This window comes from Eurosta solidaginis, chromosome X (genome assembly GCF_040869045.1).
Source record: "Eurosta solidaginis isolate ZX-2024a chromosome X, ASM4086904v1, whole genome shotgun sequence".
In the NCBI taxonomy this organism is placed as follows: domain Eukaryota; kingdom Metazoa; phylum Arthropoda; class Insecta; order Diptera; family Tephritidae; genus Eurosta; species Eurosta solidaginis.
In genome coordinates this window covers 34,484,400-34,498,726 of record NC_090324.1, presented here as the reverse complement: position 1 = coordinate 34,498,726, position 14,327 = coordinate 34,484,400, and the positions used below count along the sequence as shown (strand labels likewise).

Sequence of the window (14,327 nt, the reverse complement as noted above, 5' to 3'; positions counted from 1 at the left end):
TGCCGATGTCAGTCTTGCCACTCGTCATTTTCATGTTTCACCCCACATATATCGTACTCTCTCTTACATGCTATATTCCAATGGCTGAAAATATATTACAATGTTTTATTCTTTTTGTTTTACGTTATTCACAATTAAATACGTCATTTTGAACAACACTATTGCGATGTTACCAGATAGTTTATGAAAAGCTAATTTGGGGGATTTTACCCTTACACTAACAAAAAGGCTAGTGCGTCTCCACTTCTAGATACGAATTCGTAATAAGGAAGTGAAGACGGGGTTAATCTAAAATATGAATGGTGTCGAGGTTGTAGCATTCCTGTTCGCAATTCTCCATTCAATTTTGTCTCATTAAATTATCATCTGATTTTGGAAATTGACTCGACGTTCCATAGCTATTAGGGTTTGTGTTCACCCCGTATATGTGGTCAGGATCTTCATATACTTGTTGCTCACTTGGATTTACTGATCCCGTATCAACATGGAAGTTCCTTTTAATCTTATTGGGTTGACGCACATGTTGAGATGAGAGGGGACGCTTCTGTGCGTAATTATTTTGATTGTTATTTGGCCTGTTTTGGTAGTTTACCTCTCTTGAGTGGTTAGAATGATCTACGTCCATAGGGACAGGTGGTTTAGGGGGTAAATTAGGCCTATTCATATTAGGATGGTTCGCTTGCTTGTTATAACCGAATTGATTCATTCGGAATCCTTGGTTGTTTTGAGGGTAATTGTAGTTATTAGATGACGTAAATGGTTGTTGTTGCCGATACGTTTGTGGTTGATATCTATTAGGTTGTCGATTAAATGTTTGCGTTCTTGGTATAACATTAGTTCTAGGCGTCGTAGAATATGTCAATTGGGGATAAAATGGTCTATTGTAATTTGCGTTTTGTCGAGGGGGTCGGGGTGGTGCGTAGTTGAAGGTTTTGTTCATGCTATGTGCATGATTCATACGAAATGCCAAAACAAAGTTTCTGACACAGGTGTAATGCCTATGGCAGTGTGGTTTATACGCGGATACTAAGGAGACGGAGAAGGTCTCCGTTAAGTCCGCGAACGAAGGTATCGAGGGATTTATCTCTGTACGAATTCCTCAAGGTTCTAATTGATTCCTATCCTAAGTCTAGGCAGGATATCTTGTCTAGGATAAGGGACAGATGTTGTTAAACTTTTTGGTAAAACTTCGGGATGTCGTCGTTTCTTTGGGTCAGAGTTGTCATTTGCTACTCGAGCGTACCAATGTCTCTTTTATCTGAATAATGCATCATAAGGCATTTCCTAATTTGTGCCCAATCGAGCGGTGCACTATACAACTCTAGCGCAGTGTCGGCGTCGCCGACAATTTTGTGCCTAACTGTATGGAGTATTGAAAAGTACTTTAGTGGATTCCTCAATCCTTCGAAAACCTTAAATATTCTGTCAACGTTTTTCCGCCAGGAGTTAAATACTCCTGGACGTCCCGAGAACTCGCGTAGGCATTTGACAATATCTGGTATTTTTTCTAATTATTTAATGTTATTTACGTTCAATGTCACAAAGGTCGGGTTGATAAAAACCATTTAGGGGGGGGGGGGGCCCTAAATCTCTCCATCACTTCTTTAACGATTGTTTCTACTAATGAGGAATTAGAGGTAGAGGGGGTTTCTTGTTGTGGGAGATTTCCCTGCTGAGAAGACCCATATTCTAACCTAAGTTGATTCAATTGATTAACCAATTCTTCCGCGGTATCCGGCATTTTCTCAACAGAACAATTACATTTCCTTAAAATATTTAGTTTTTATTATTTTTAACTAGTTTTTACTAAACCGATTTTGATCCTTTTTTTCTAAATATATATTTACCTTATTTTTACCTAAAACTTGCAAGGACAATTCTTTAAAGTTCTGTTTTTGTTATTATTCTCCTTCTTAAATTTTGTATACGAATTTTTCTTTTCCTTCCTTCTTTTTTTCCTTTTTTCTGAAAAAAATCTTTTCCTTTCAAAGATTTGCAAAGTCAATTCTTAAAATTTCACTTATTATTTTTACTTTTGTTTCTTTTTTCTCTAAGGTTTATCTTTTTAAACTTTTTTATCTGGATTTTTCCTTTCCACGGTTGTATCTTCGATAATAATTTTTTTTATCTCAAATTTTCTTTTACATAATAAAAACGATTTCACTTTTTGTTAATTAATTTTTGCTTTCTTACATAGCCAAGTCTTACATATAAAACATTGGTTCAGCGAAGGTCCTTGGGGTTGATGGGTGGTTCGAATTTATCCTGTTTCCTTTCTGGTACTAAGGGTTCTAGCCGCTACTTTTATCCAGGTCCTGGAAAGTGTCACAGTGTATGCCACATTTAGTTTACACACGCGTAGCCGTACTTTTTGGTTTTCGGGCTAATACCACTTTCGCACGCTGGTGCCTGCTCGGGCGCCAGTTAAACTTTTAAAAATTGGAAACTCTAAAACAATATATTTTTTACACGGGAGCCGTGCTCCTTTATTGAATGCAAACTTATATCTGATCTTTACACAATAATAATGCTTACAATCCTACGTTTGCCTTACCCCGATGAAAGTGAAAACTGCTGATCATGCACTTCCCACAGGTGAGTTTGTTTATTTTAATTTGGTTTCCATTTACCGCTTACTCACACGGTTTGCTTTACACGTGTTGCGGCTTCAGCAATTTTGTCAGTTTGCTATGTCTGGAGTATTATACGTCTGAATATTTTTTTTTTTTTATATTATATAAATATGTGCCGTGGTAACATATATACAATTTTTCTCTAATATCAATAACAAAAACCATTGTATAAAGCAATATGGGTAATGCTCGCTAATTAAATACATATGATTATATTTATATATAACTAGCAGACCCGACAGACATTGTTCTGCCCTAAATGTGGTCTATCTGCATACATTTCAATAAGCTTTTTCCGTTTAGCCCTCCCTCCCCCCTCTTCACTTTTTCTTAATCCTTTTATTCTCTCCTCCCTCCGTCTTTTTCGCTTCATCTATCTCTATCTTCGTCTCACTCTATCTCTATGTCAGTCTCCTTCCCTATTTTCTCATCTCTGAAGTTTTTCCCATTCTTCTTCATTCCTTATTGCCAGTCCCAGAGGGTGGTATGTATTTTGTTCCAGTCCCATTCCTAGTCCCAGTCCCACTCCGAGTCTCAGTCCTAGTCCTAGTCCTAATATCAGTCCCAGCCCGTCTGTGGTCTACTTCCCGGATCGTAAATACTAATATAGGCAAATTTATATACCAAATTTCAGGCAAATCGAATAGGATGTATGTAAATAAGTATGTGGGTATTATCAATTCATGTCTTTATTTCGGCTTCGCATGCATAATTATCAGTTTTGCCAGGTTGATGGGACTAAATCGAATATCACAATGAAAATTACTTTAAAACTCTCAGCAACAGCTTTCATTTGATATCCATATTACAGACACATTCTAGGGGTATCCGGGTCCAGGCTTTGGCCTATATCCCGAGACCCTAGTCACCCAGGGGTATAAAGATTACTCTGTACTAAAGCACATATCAACAGCTTCAATTTGATACCCATAATGTAAAACCACATCTTAGTGTTGCCTTGGTCCACGTTTTGGCATATATTTCGAGACCATAGTCACCAATAGGTATGAAAACTTCCTTGTAGTAAAGCTCTCATCAACAGCTTTCATTTGTTGTACATATTCTATAAACACATTCTAGGAGCACCCACGTCCACATTTTGGCCTATATCTCGAGACCCTAGTCACCCAGGGGTATAAAGATTACTCTGTACTAAAGCACACATCAACAGCTTCAATTTGATACCCATAATGTAAAAACACATCCTAGTGTTAGCCTGATCCACGTTTTGGCCTATATCTCGAGACCCTAGTCACAAATACATAGGTATGAAAATTATCAAGTACTAAAGCACTCATCAACAACTTTCATTTGTTATCCATGTTGTATTGCCGCTTTCTAGGGGTACCCGGGTCCAAGTTTAGGCCTCAATATCGAGACCCTAGTCAACAATAGGTATGAAAACTACCTTGTACTAAAGCACTCATCAACAGCTTTAATTTGTTATCCATATTCTATAAACACATTCTAGGGGTACCCGCGTCCACGTTTTGGCATATATCTCGAGACCTCAGTCACCACGGGTACGAAAAATACCCCGTATCAAAGTATTCATAAACAGCTTCCATTTGATACCCACATTGGACAAACATATCCCAACATTACCCAAGTCCACGTTTTGATCTCAAGACCCTATCCAGAACGGGATAAAGAGTATCCTATGTCTGTCTCCTGATTCTAAGCTACCCCTCCACTAATTTTCAGCCAAATCTGTTCATCCGTACTTGAGTTATAAATAGTGTAACTAACACCACTTTTTGATATATACATCACATTAGAAACTTCAAAAATAACAGCATTTCTCCACTATTTAATGGATGTTATTATACATATAAACCTTCCTCTTCAATCACTCTATCTACTAAAAAAAAGTGCATCAAATTCTGTTGCGTAGTTTAAAGGGTTTGAGCATTCAAAGGGACATAGGGACAGAAAAAGCGACTCTGTTTTATACTACGTAGTGACAGTGATACACGCAAAAATACCAAAAAATAAAACTTTTGTTTAAGAATTTTAAGGAAATGTTCAATATTTTTAACGAAAGAGTATTTTTCGAGAGATGTATGCATTCTTAACCATTTATTACTATTTGTGTATGTACATACATATGTATGTCAAGCTGATATGAAAACACATGCATACCTATAAACCTACGGCCGAAGTTAAATAACGCAGCGAATGCTATGTGTATATACGTATGTGTCGCATCATGTCTCACTCAAAAGTAATTTGCTCGCACAGTTGACACCGAACAATAACACACACGAATTTTTGGTAAAAATGTTACTTTTGCTTAAACAATTTGGCGGATATAAAAAGGAATCAAGTATTTTTTTTTTTGATGCAGAACGAATGCAAATATTTCAAGATTTTACTGAAAAGTAGAATTTTTCAAATCCATCCTTCCGTTTATGAGTTATAGCTGTGTAAACAAAAATTTTATGATTTTTTATTACATTTTGGCAATTTGCCACGCCCCTGTAATATATACCTTCAAGTTATATTAGTTGTACCAGCTCACGTAGCTAAGCTTTCAAATGCCAAAAACCATTTTAAAATAGGAGAATTATGTGTGATGTTATGTGAATACATGGCATTTAGCGACGTTATTTTAAAAAATTTATAGATTTTTATATATAGATTTTTACACAGTTTAACCACATCAAGGAAGACCACGATAAGATTTAGATTTAGATTTAGATTAGATTTATTCATTTTCTTTCAAATCAAAATAATTTTTTACATGTTTACATATATAAAATTGCCACTTAAATTAATACATTGAAATTGAAAGAAAAGTAAAGCATTCTGTAAAGTTATCGTTTTAGTTAAAGTTTTGAATACCATCTCAAAAAAATTAATAAATATATACAAATGTGTGCGGGGTGAAAATAGTTAATAAGTTGAAGTTAAAGTTACAAAATGTAAAATAAAATGTATAACAATAGAAAATAACAATGTTGAAATTAAATTACTAAGTGGCAGGGTTCAGCAAAGTTTTGATGTCGTCGTGTGACTGCTCTAATAAAAATGATTTGATATGTTTTAAAAATTCACGCATATTTCTAATGACACGTATAGACGCAAGTAGCGTATTGAACGCTTTACAAGATACGATAGTAAAAAAGTTATTATAATGGGTAGTACGAGATGTGGGAACAACAACAAGTCCGAGTGAGTTTTGCCTCAAATTATAATTATCCGTGACTAGGCTGTGTAAATACCCACAAGGAATAAAGAATTTTTTTAAAGCCTTGTAATAGTACATGTGTTTTACTGGAAGAATTTTCAGCTCTCTAAACAACTCTATGCTGTGGTGGAAACTGTTCACATTACATATTTTCCTTATGACACATTTTTGAATAGTAAGAAGTTTGGATTTTACTGTAAGACGCACCACCCCAGCAGCATATGCCATATTGAAGCTTAGAGTGAACCAAAGCGTAATAAAGCGTCTTCAGTGTTGCGTTTGAACATATATTCCTTAGACTATAAAAATAGCGCACAGTAGATCGCATGTATGCCTTCAGGCGAGAAATATTTGTTGACTAACTTAAGGATTGGTCCACAGAAACACCCAGATATTGGTAGGTATCAACTCTTTCAATTGGGAAACACTTATCGCTACAATTTGTTTCATGATTAAACGATGTACCAGAGCACGACTTATTGCTAAGGGAGAAACGTCTGCAGTCAGTGGCGTGGAATATAATGGCAATATCAGGTGAGGTTCTTGGATGATGTTGAAATACATCAGTTTAGTTTTATTGCTGACGATCAGTTTATGTTTAGCAAACCACACTCTCAACAAATGAGCATCGAAGTTGACGCCTGCTACCAAATCCAGATAGTTCGATGAACTATACGCTATAGCAAGGTCGTCTGCAAAAGCGGTAACCTTGCCATAGAACGGCAAAGAAAATAAAGAATTCGAATAAACAAGGAACAGTATTGGACCTAGAACATACCCTTGGGGTACTCCTAAGGTAGTTGTCACAGAATTGCTTAAACAATTCCCAACCTTTACTTTCTGCACTCTTCCTGATAAATATGATTTGAGCCAATTGTACATAAAGCTACGAAAGCCTATGCAATACAATTTATCTAACAGTATTTGGTGATCAACCATATCAAATGCTTTCGTGATATCAATAAACAGGCCAGCACAGTTCTGCTTTTTGTCTAACTCGCCATAAATAACAGAACAAAAGCTCAGCAGGGCATCTTCTGTTGAGAGTCCAGATCTAAATCCGTATTGCATCGAGCTGAAAAAATGTTTGTTGTTAAGAAAAGAAAGAATTCTACTTTTAACAAGCTTTTCAAAAGTTTTGGAAATAGAAGAAAGTAAAGAGATTGGTCGGTAATTGTTTATATCTTTTTTGTTCCCCTTTTTATATAAAGGAATGACAACAGCACATTTTAAATCAGTAGGAAAAGTTCCAGAGTACACGCTTTTGTTAAACAAATAAATTAAAATGTCAACCAAATTTAAAGCGCCTTTTTTCAAAACCTGGTTTGAAACACCATCAGAGCCACAAGATCTGGAGTTGTCCAACGATTTTACTACCTTCAGTAATTCAGTGCCAGTAAAGGTTCAAAGAAAAAACTACTACCTAAATTTGAAATAACTGAGTTATTCATTGAAAGTTCGTATGTATAAGTAGTTGTATAAGTTTGCCCGATTGCTGAAAAGTGACTATTAAAAAGGTTTGCTACAGTTGTGGGATCAGAAATATTTAAGCCACTATTACATAAAACAATTGATGAGTCAATTGATTTAGGACTCCGATTTAAAAGGCTGTTTATAACATTCCATTCCTTTTTTGGGTTTCCAAACGACAAACTGAATTCATTTCGATAGAAACTGTCGCGTTCCAATCGTACTTCTTTTCTTAACCTTCTACAAAGATCTCTATGTCGACTACGAAGCCTTGTATTCGAAGGATTTTTAGTGCTCTTTCTTCCAAGCTTGTTTTTAAGGCGAATCTTTTTCATCAACTGCTTACTTATCCAAGACTTTAACCTTATATCAGATCTAGGTGAAGTGACGGAGAAGGTTGCAGCCTGAATGTGGCTTATAAAAGTATTTAAAAAAATGTAATATGCATTGGATACGTCTTTCTCAGCAAAAACTTTGCCCCAAGACTCAAACCGTAAGCTTTGATTAAGCAAACCGAAATTAATCTTGGTTAATTTTGAACTCGTGTTACTTCTATTTATGCTTTTTTTACATGCAATATTTATTACTATACCAGTCATAGTATGATCTGTAATTTTAAAGTCAAGGTTTATGCCGGAAATATTTTTAAAAGTACTACAGCTGCTGCGACCAAAAACATGGTCGATGCAGCTTCCAGAAACACTACGAGTAGATACATTTAAGAATGATGTTAAACCATGATTAGCCATAAGCGTTAGGTAGTTATCAGTTGTATCACTCAGTCTGAGGATATCCAAATTAAAGTCACCTAAAATAATGAAATTGCCTGAATTCTCGCTACAAAGGAGAGTTGAAAACTCTTCCAAAAATGTCTGTGCAGAAACCGAATGTAATCTATAGACACACATGAAATTGAAAACTTTGTCAGATATGATTAAGGAGATCTTTAATATATCTGCGCTTGTAATGTTATATTCGACATATTCACACTCGTAAATATTTCGAACAAAAACTCCAACACCACCTGCAGAATATTGGTCATTAGTGTTAGCAAAAAAAGTATAGCCAGGTATCGTAAAGTCTCGTACTTCATGAGAGTATATCCATATTTCAGAAACAAAAATTAAATCGGGTTTGTTTTTAAACAACTCAAAATCACAGACCAAAAGATCAAAATTTTGCCGAAGACTGCGTATATTTTGGTGAACAACAACAAAAGAGTCACGAGTACTACCCAATAAATTTAAATATTTAATAGGCGTGTTTATGGCATCGCTGTCATTATATAGGAAATTTAAAAATACCATTAATTTTGATGATAAATAATTATATGAATCTAAGTTATTTTTGACAAATCGTCAAAAGTTCTTAAAGCAACAGCCTCGCCATTATCAGCCTTTTTATCATGATTTTTCCATTTTTCAACCACAGATACTTATAACTTTTAGCTTTTTTTGTTTTGTTTGCCGCTGTAAACAAAGCTCTATTGAAATTAGTGGACTGTCATTTATGTAAATATTGTGTTTGTTTACCTCACCAAAAAGCTCAGTGGTTTGCCTTTTGTTTACTAGACATCACTTTTCTCTTCATCTCAATAGAAGCAAAGTGAACACGCAGCACATTACCCAAATGAGAAGATTCATTTCTCTTCTGTAGTTTTTTAATATAACATCTGCTTAAATCTTCTGTCGTCACGGTTATACACAAAGCAGAGCTTAAAATATTTTTTGTGCATTCACTGGCATTCTCACTTGCTAGCTGCGGCACACCAACAATGTCGACAGCGCTGCTCAGCAGTTGTTGCTCTCCAGTTCAATGCACTTTCAAACTTGCATACTTTAGCACACAGTTTTGAGTTTTCCTCTTTGAGCTCCTTTACAATGTTGAGGAAATCAGTATTTTGTTTCTTTAAACTAATTATCTCGTCATACAACAACTGCAAAGTTATTTCTTTCTAATTACCAATTGTCAAAATCGATAAGGTTTCTATATTGTCAAGTTTTGGGGTTGACAAAAATTAGTAAAAAGCAGAATCGTGAAAATTATTGGTAAGCTAACTTACTGTTGCCAATTGTTGTTAAAAAAAGTTAGTGGATAGCAGAACTGTTAAAATTTTTGTTAAGATAAGTTACCAATGTCGAATTTTGTTAAAAAACTTAGTGAAGTCGGAGGATACACTGCGACTTCTGCAGAATCAGAATCCGAACATACTGACACAGGATTGGAAGGTACTCACTGTGTCTCGGCCTCCGGAGGAAGGTCAGTTCTACATATTCCAAATAAACAAGCACGCGGAGGATATATTGTACAGGCAGCTTGGAAAAATGTCCTTTAAAAAATAAATAAATGTAAGGCGCGATAACCTCCGAAGAGATCTAAGGCCGAGCTTCTCTTCCAATTTGCGTCGTGCTCCTCTTGATTTTCCCTACAAATTGGCCGGAGGGGACCTACATGTTTTATGCCGACTCCGAACGGCATCTGCAAGGCAGATGAGTTTTCACTGAGAGCTTTTCATGGCAGAAATACACCCGGAGCGCTTGCCAAACACTGCCTAGGGGCGACCCCGCTTAGAAAAATTTTCTTCTAATTGAAAAACCTTATTTCTAAAATTTTGATGTTGCTTTGCCCGGGAGTTGAACCCAGGGCATACGGTGTGATAGGCGGAGCACGCTACCATCACACCACGGTGGCCGCCAAAAATGTCCTTTGGTACAGGCAAAATGTATATGCGACTCAGGAAAAGAAGTCCCGAGAATAAAAATCCCAACACGCCGGAAGTGCGCGAAGTCGGAAAGGACTACAAAAGCCTAAGGGAAAAAAGACAGGTGGAGGTAGCCGACGTAACCACGAAGGTGTTAGGAGAGGACCAACAGCCAGATGCTGCTGTGAGTCGCCCAGAGGAAACCCGGCACAACAGTTACAATAGGCTGAAGGGGGCTTCGAACACTCTAAACCAAAAGGGCAAGGGGAGGACGACGACGTCACGGCGAAGGTGTTGGAGGGGGACAAACAGTCCAATGGTGCTGCGAGTCCTATAGATAAACCTCCAGCACAGTAAAGTGGCATCGAGCGAACTCCTCCCAACCCTTTAGGAGGGTTCGTTTGACGTGGCGCTGATCCAGGAGCCGTGGCTCTCATCGGGAGGAAAGGTTTCTGGACTTAGCGGGCGCGGATTTGGCGTTTACTATGCGCAAACGTAGGGACGGATGCGAGCTTTAGTAATGGTAAGGAAACAGCTGCATTATATATGCTGCCCAATTACACTACTGAGGACCTCGTGGTGGTGGCCGTTGAGCAAGGGAATAAGCAGGCACTTATCCTGCCGTCCTGCTACATGGCCCATGCTGCGGGGGCTCCACCGATGGAGTGCATGAGGCTAGTACAGGACGAAGGGCGAAAAGGGCGGTTGGTCATAGGCGCGGATGCAAATGCGCACCACAATGCGTGGGGAGGAGCAGATACGAACGAGAGAGGCGAATCTCTATTTTGTTACATCCTGCAAACCAATTTGCAGATAGCCAACAGGGGAAATGTCCCTACATACATTGGTCTAACATCTAGCAATGTTTTGGATATTACACTGAGCTCTGAACGTGATATATCAAGGTATGATTGGATGGTTCTTGATAGACCATCCTTCTCAGACCATGCGTATATCAGCTTCAACATCCCCATAAAGAGCGTAGAGAAGGGAGGAACCTTTAGAAACCCTATGTCAACAAACTGGACTAAATTCCAGAAACAGGTAGAAACGAAACTGGGACAACCCAAAGAGGTTGCCAATGTGGAAGAACTGGAGGAGTTTAATGAATTCCTAAGAAGTACGCTTATGACTGCGTATAACAAAGCTTGCACTTTAAGAAGATTCAGAGGAAAAACAAAGCCGCCATGGTGGAGTAATGAGCTGAGTCTTCTAAGAAGATAAGTAAAAGAAATGTTTAAGCTACAAAACACCGCGGAAAGCGAAGCGTCTCTGGACGAGTACAGGGATCTACTGAGGATCTGCAAGCGTGAAATTTCCACGGCGAAGAGAATTACATGGAAAAGTTTCTGTACGGACATGGGGTGCTCCAGCGAAACAGCATGGTTGAGAAAAGTCCTAGCAAGGTGAAATATAGTCCAGGGACTAATAAAGAAAGAGAACGGGGAATGGTCACGTAATAGTGAGGAATCCCTTGAGGTGCTTCTCGATACACATTTCCCATCGGGAGATGGTTTAGAAGAGCCAGCAGAAAGCACTCACACTTCGATCACGGAGCGGGTAATACCGGGCTTGGTGACCGATACCAAGATCGAATGGGCAGTGAAGATGTTTTCTAAGTCTATATATGGTATATTCCCGGCCATGCTACAAGTTTCAAGGAGGGGGCCGTGGAATGGCACTCTTGGAGAACTGCTCGTGTAGCTTTCCCACCTACGGCTTACGCGGATGACGTTGCTATTGTCATAAGTGGAAAGTGCCTCTTTAATGGATACGGCGCTTCGGGATATTCATACCTGGACATCAAATGTCGGGTTGAAAGTCAACGCGGATAAGACTGATATGGTCTTGTTTACAAAGAGGTACAAGGTCCCAAATGGGATCAGGCCTAAGTTAGGTGGGGTTACCCTACAGGAGAAACCTTGTACAAAGTATCTAGGAATCATCCTAGACAGTAAGCTGTCATGGTAGCTCAAAGTTGAGGAGAGGATGAAGAAGGCGTCAACGGCACTTTATGCATGTAAAAGAATGCTGGGGTGTACGTGGGGCTTATCGTCCTCTCATTCTCATTGGGTTTTTACAGCGATTGTAAGTCCTATCCTATACTATGGAGTTCTTGGTTGGTGGAAAGCCACACGAAAAGCAACCTACCTCAAAAAATTAGAGGGGGTATGCAGACTATCAATGCTTATCATTACGGGAGCCCTGAAAACAACACCGACAGCTGCACTATATGCCATTCTGCACATTCCACCTGTAGACCTCGTAGCAAAGAACATAGCGTTAACAACTCCAACCAGGCTCGGTGCCTCAGGGCAGCTTGAGCGCCGACCATACGGCCATAGTAGTATAGCGTCATCAATCACAAGAAGAACAGACTACCTGATTCCCTATCTTTGCTTCAAGGGAGATCTTAAGGCCACAATAGAGGTGGACGGTTGACGCAAGTGTGCTCAAATGTCGGACGAGGCGACACATGTTTACACAGATGGTTCCAAAGTAGTGGAAGAAGTAGGGTCTGCGATATACTGTGCTGATCCCGAAATAAAGGGACCCTACAGGCTGCCGGATTACTGTAGCGTTTTCCAAGCGGAAATAGTAGCCGTAACCAAAGCAGTAGAAACCCTGGAAGAAAATAGCCCAAGCTGCAATCGTGTTAACTTTTAAATTTACAGTCAAGCAGAAATTAAGACAATAATCTTGCATACCACAGCATCTAAATGCGTGTTAGAATGTAAGCAGTCCCTGGAGAGAATCGGGACAGGGAGAAGCATACATCTATATTGGGTCCCAGGGCATATGGGAATAGATGGGAATGAAAAAGCGGATGAACTAGCTAAAAAGGGCCCATCCCTTGAAGCTTGCTCCGTAGTCGTCCCAATTAGACTGGGCGAAATTAAGCAAAGTAGAGAGGTGCACATGATCGACCAAACAGGAAAGGCGTGGGTTCAAGCGCGGGGCTGTAAAGTGTCGAAGATTATGTGTAGGTCTTACAACCTTAGACTAACAAAGTTGCTTCTATCATTAAAAAGAGAGGACTGTAGACTCATGACGGTTATTCTGACTGGGCACTGCCTTCTGGCGTCACATGCCTTTAAATTAGGCTTGGTCAGTGATAGAAGATGTAGGAAGTGCGGGTTGGAGGAGGAAACGATGGAGCTCGTCCTGTGCTCGTGCCCTGCACTTGCCAGGCTAATACTCCAGCTATTAGGAGTGATACAGCTGTCAGATCTAGAAGCAGCAAGTGGCTTAAGTCCTATGAAGCTTCTAGTATTTGCCAAGAGGACGGAGTTATTTTATAACATATGTCCTGGTTTTGATAGGGTTTTTCAGTTTGGTTGTTAAAACAAACTTCTGGTAACACTACGGACTCAATCAGTCTATGTGGGGTCCTCATGGACCGGCCAGTTCCACCTAACCTAACCTTGTGAATCCCGTATCTGACTATAATAATAAGTAGATGAATTCACAACAGTAAATTTCTTATTTTAACTTTTTTTTTTTAATTTTAGTATTCGTTATAAATAAATATATTGTAAATCTGTATTGTAAGTGTTTCACGCCTTACATATTTTTCTAGATTTTAGATGATACCCGAAAATGGTGGAAGGCTCGAAATATACAGGGTCAAGTAGCCCATGTTCCAAACACAATTGTTACGCCATATCTCTTCTCCAACGATTGCATAAACAATTCATGTCATGAACGTCACATCGGCTTACGTAAAGAAAACAATAAATATTTCCAATCGTTCGAAGGAAATATATTTCGAAATGTAAGTGTTATGAAATTATTTACAAATCGAAATTCTAAGATATGTTATCACTTATCTTCTAGGATAACTTCGTAAGTCAACAATCACTGAATACTTCTGATTGGATTCGCAGTAAAAATGCATGTAAGGAAGGAGAGCTGCGATATTTTGAATAGGTCTAGCATAAAATTGAAAGCAAAAACCATAGAACAAAAATTTTGGATATCTCAAAATTTGCGTGTATGAAAATTTTCTAGATCGTCAACTAAAACCAAAAAAAGAAGTTTTTATTGCAGTCGATCGCCGAAGTGTCTTATGAACCAAGTTTTTCTTACTTTAAAACAGGAGGCCTTTTCTATCCCAGTGTGAAAAATTGTAATGAATTATTCCCGAATGTCATTTTAAGATGCATTCAGAAGTGTTAATTTCTAAATGAATAAAAGAGCACATATTTGTGGACACTTTACAAAATAACTTGTCTCAAATATGCAAACTTTTCAGAGGAGCAAAAAAACGTGTTTAGGGCCTTCCACTATAAAGAGTCCTTACATTTAAGGGACAAAATCACTTAAAACTGGA

The 14,327-nt window shown here is 38.3% G+C and overlaps 1 protein-coding gene across 1 annotated transcript in view; it reads left to right on the top strand.

Moving 5' to 3' along the window:
- The window catches only part of aru (arouser), a gene marked incomplete at its 5' end in the record, with an annotated part of 438,900 nt that extends 424,678 nt beyond the window's left edge, over positions 1-14,222 (top strand). Inside the window, 2 exons of the mRNA XM_067758497.1 lie at positions 13,575-13,769; positions 13,832-14,222. Of these exons, the coding sequence (XP_067614598.1) occupies positions 13,575-13,769; positions 13,832-13,924 (288 nt within the window). The remainder of the gene's footprint in view (positions 1-13,574; positions 13,770-13,831) is intronic.
- Between the last annotated feature and the right edge of the window lie 105 nt (positions 14,223-14,327).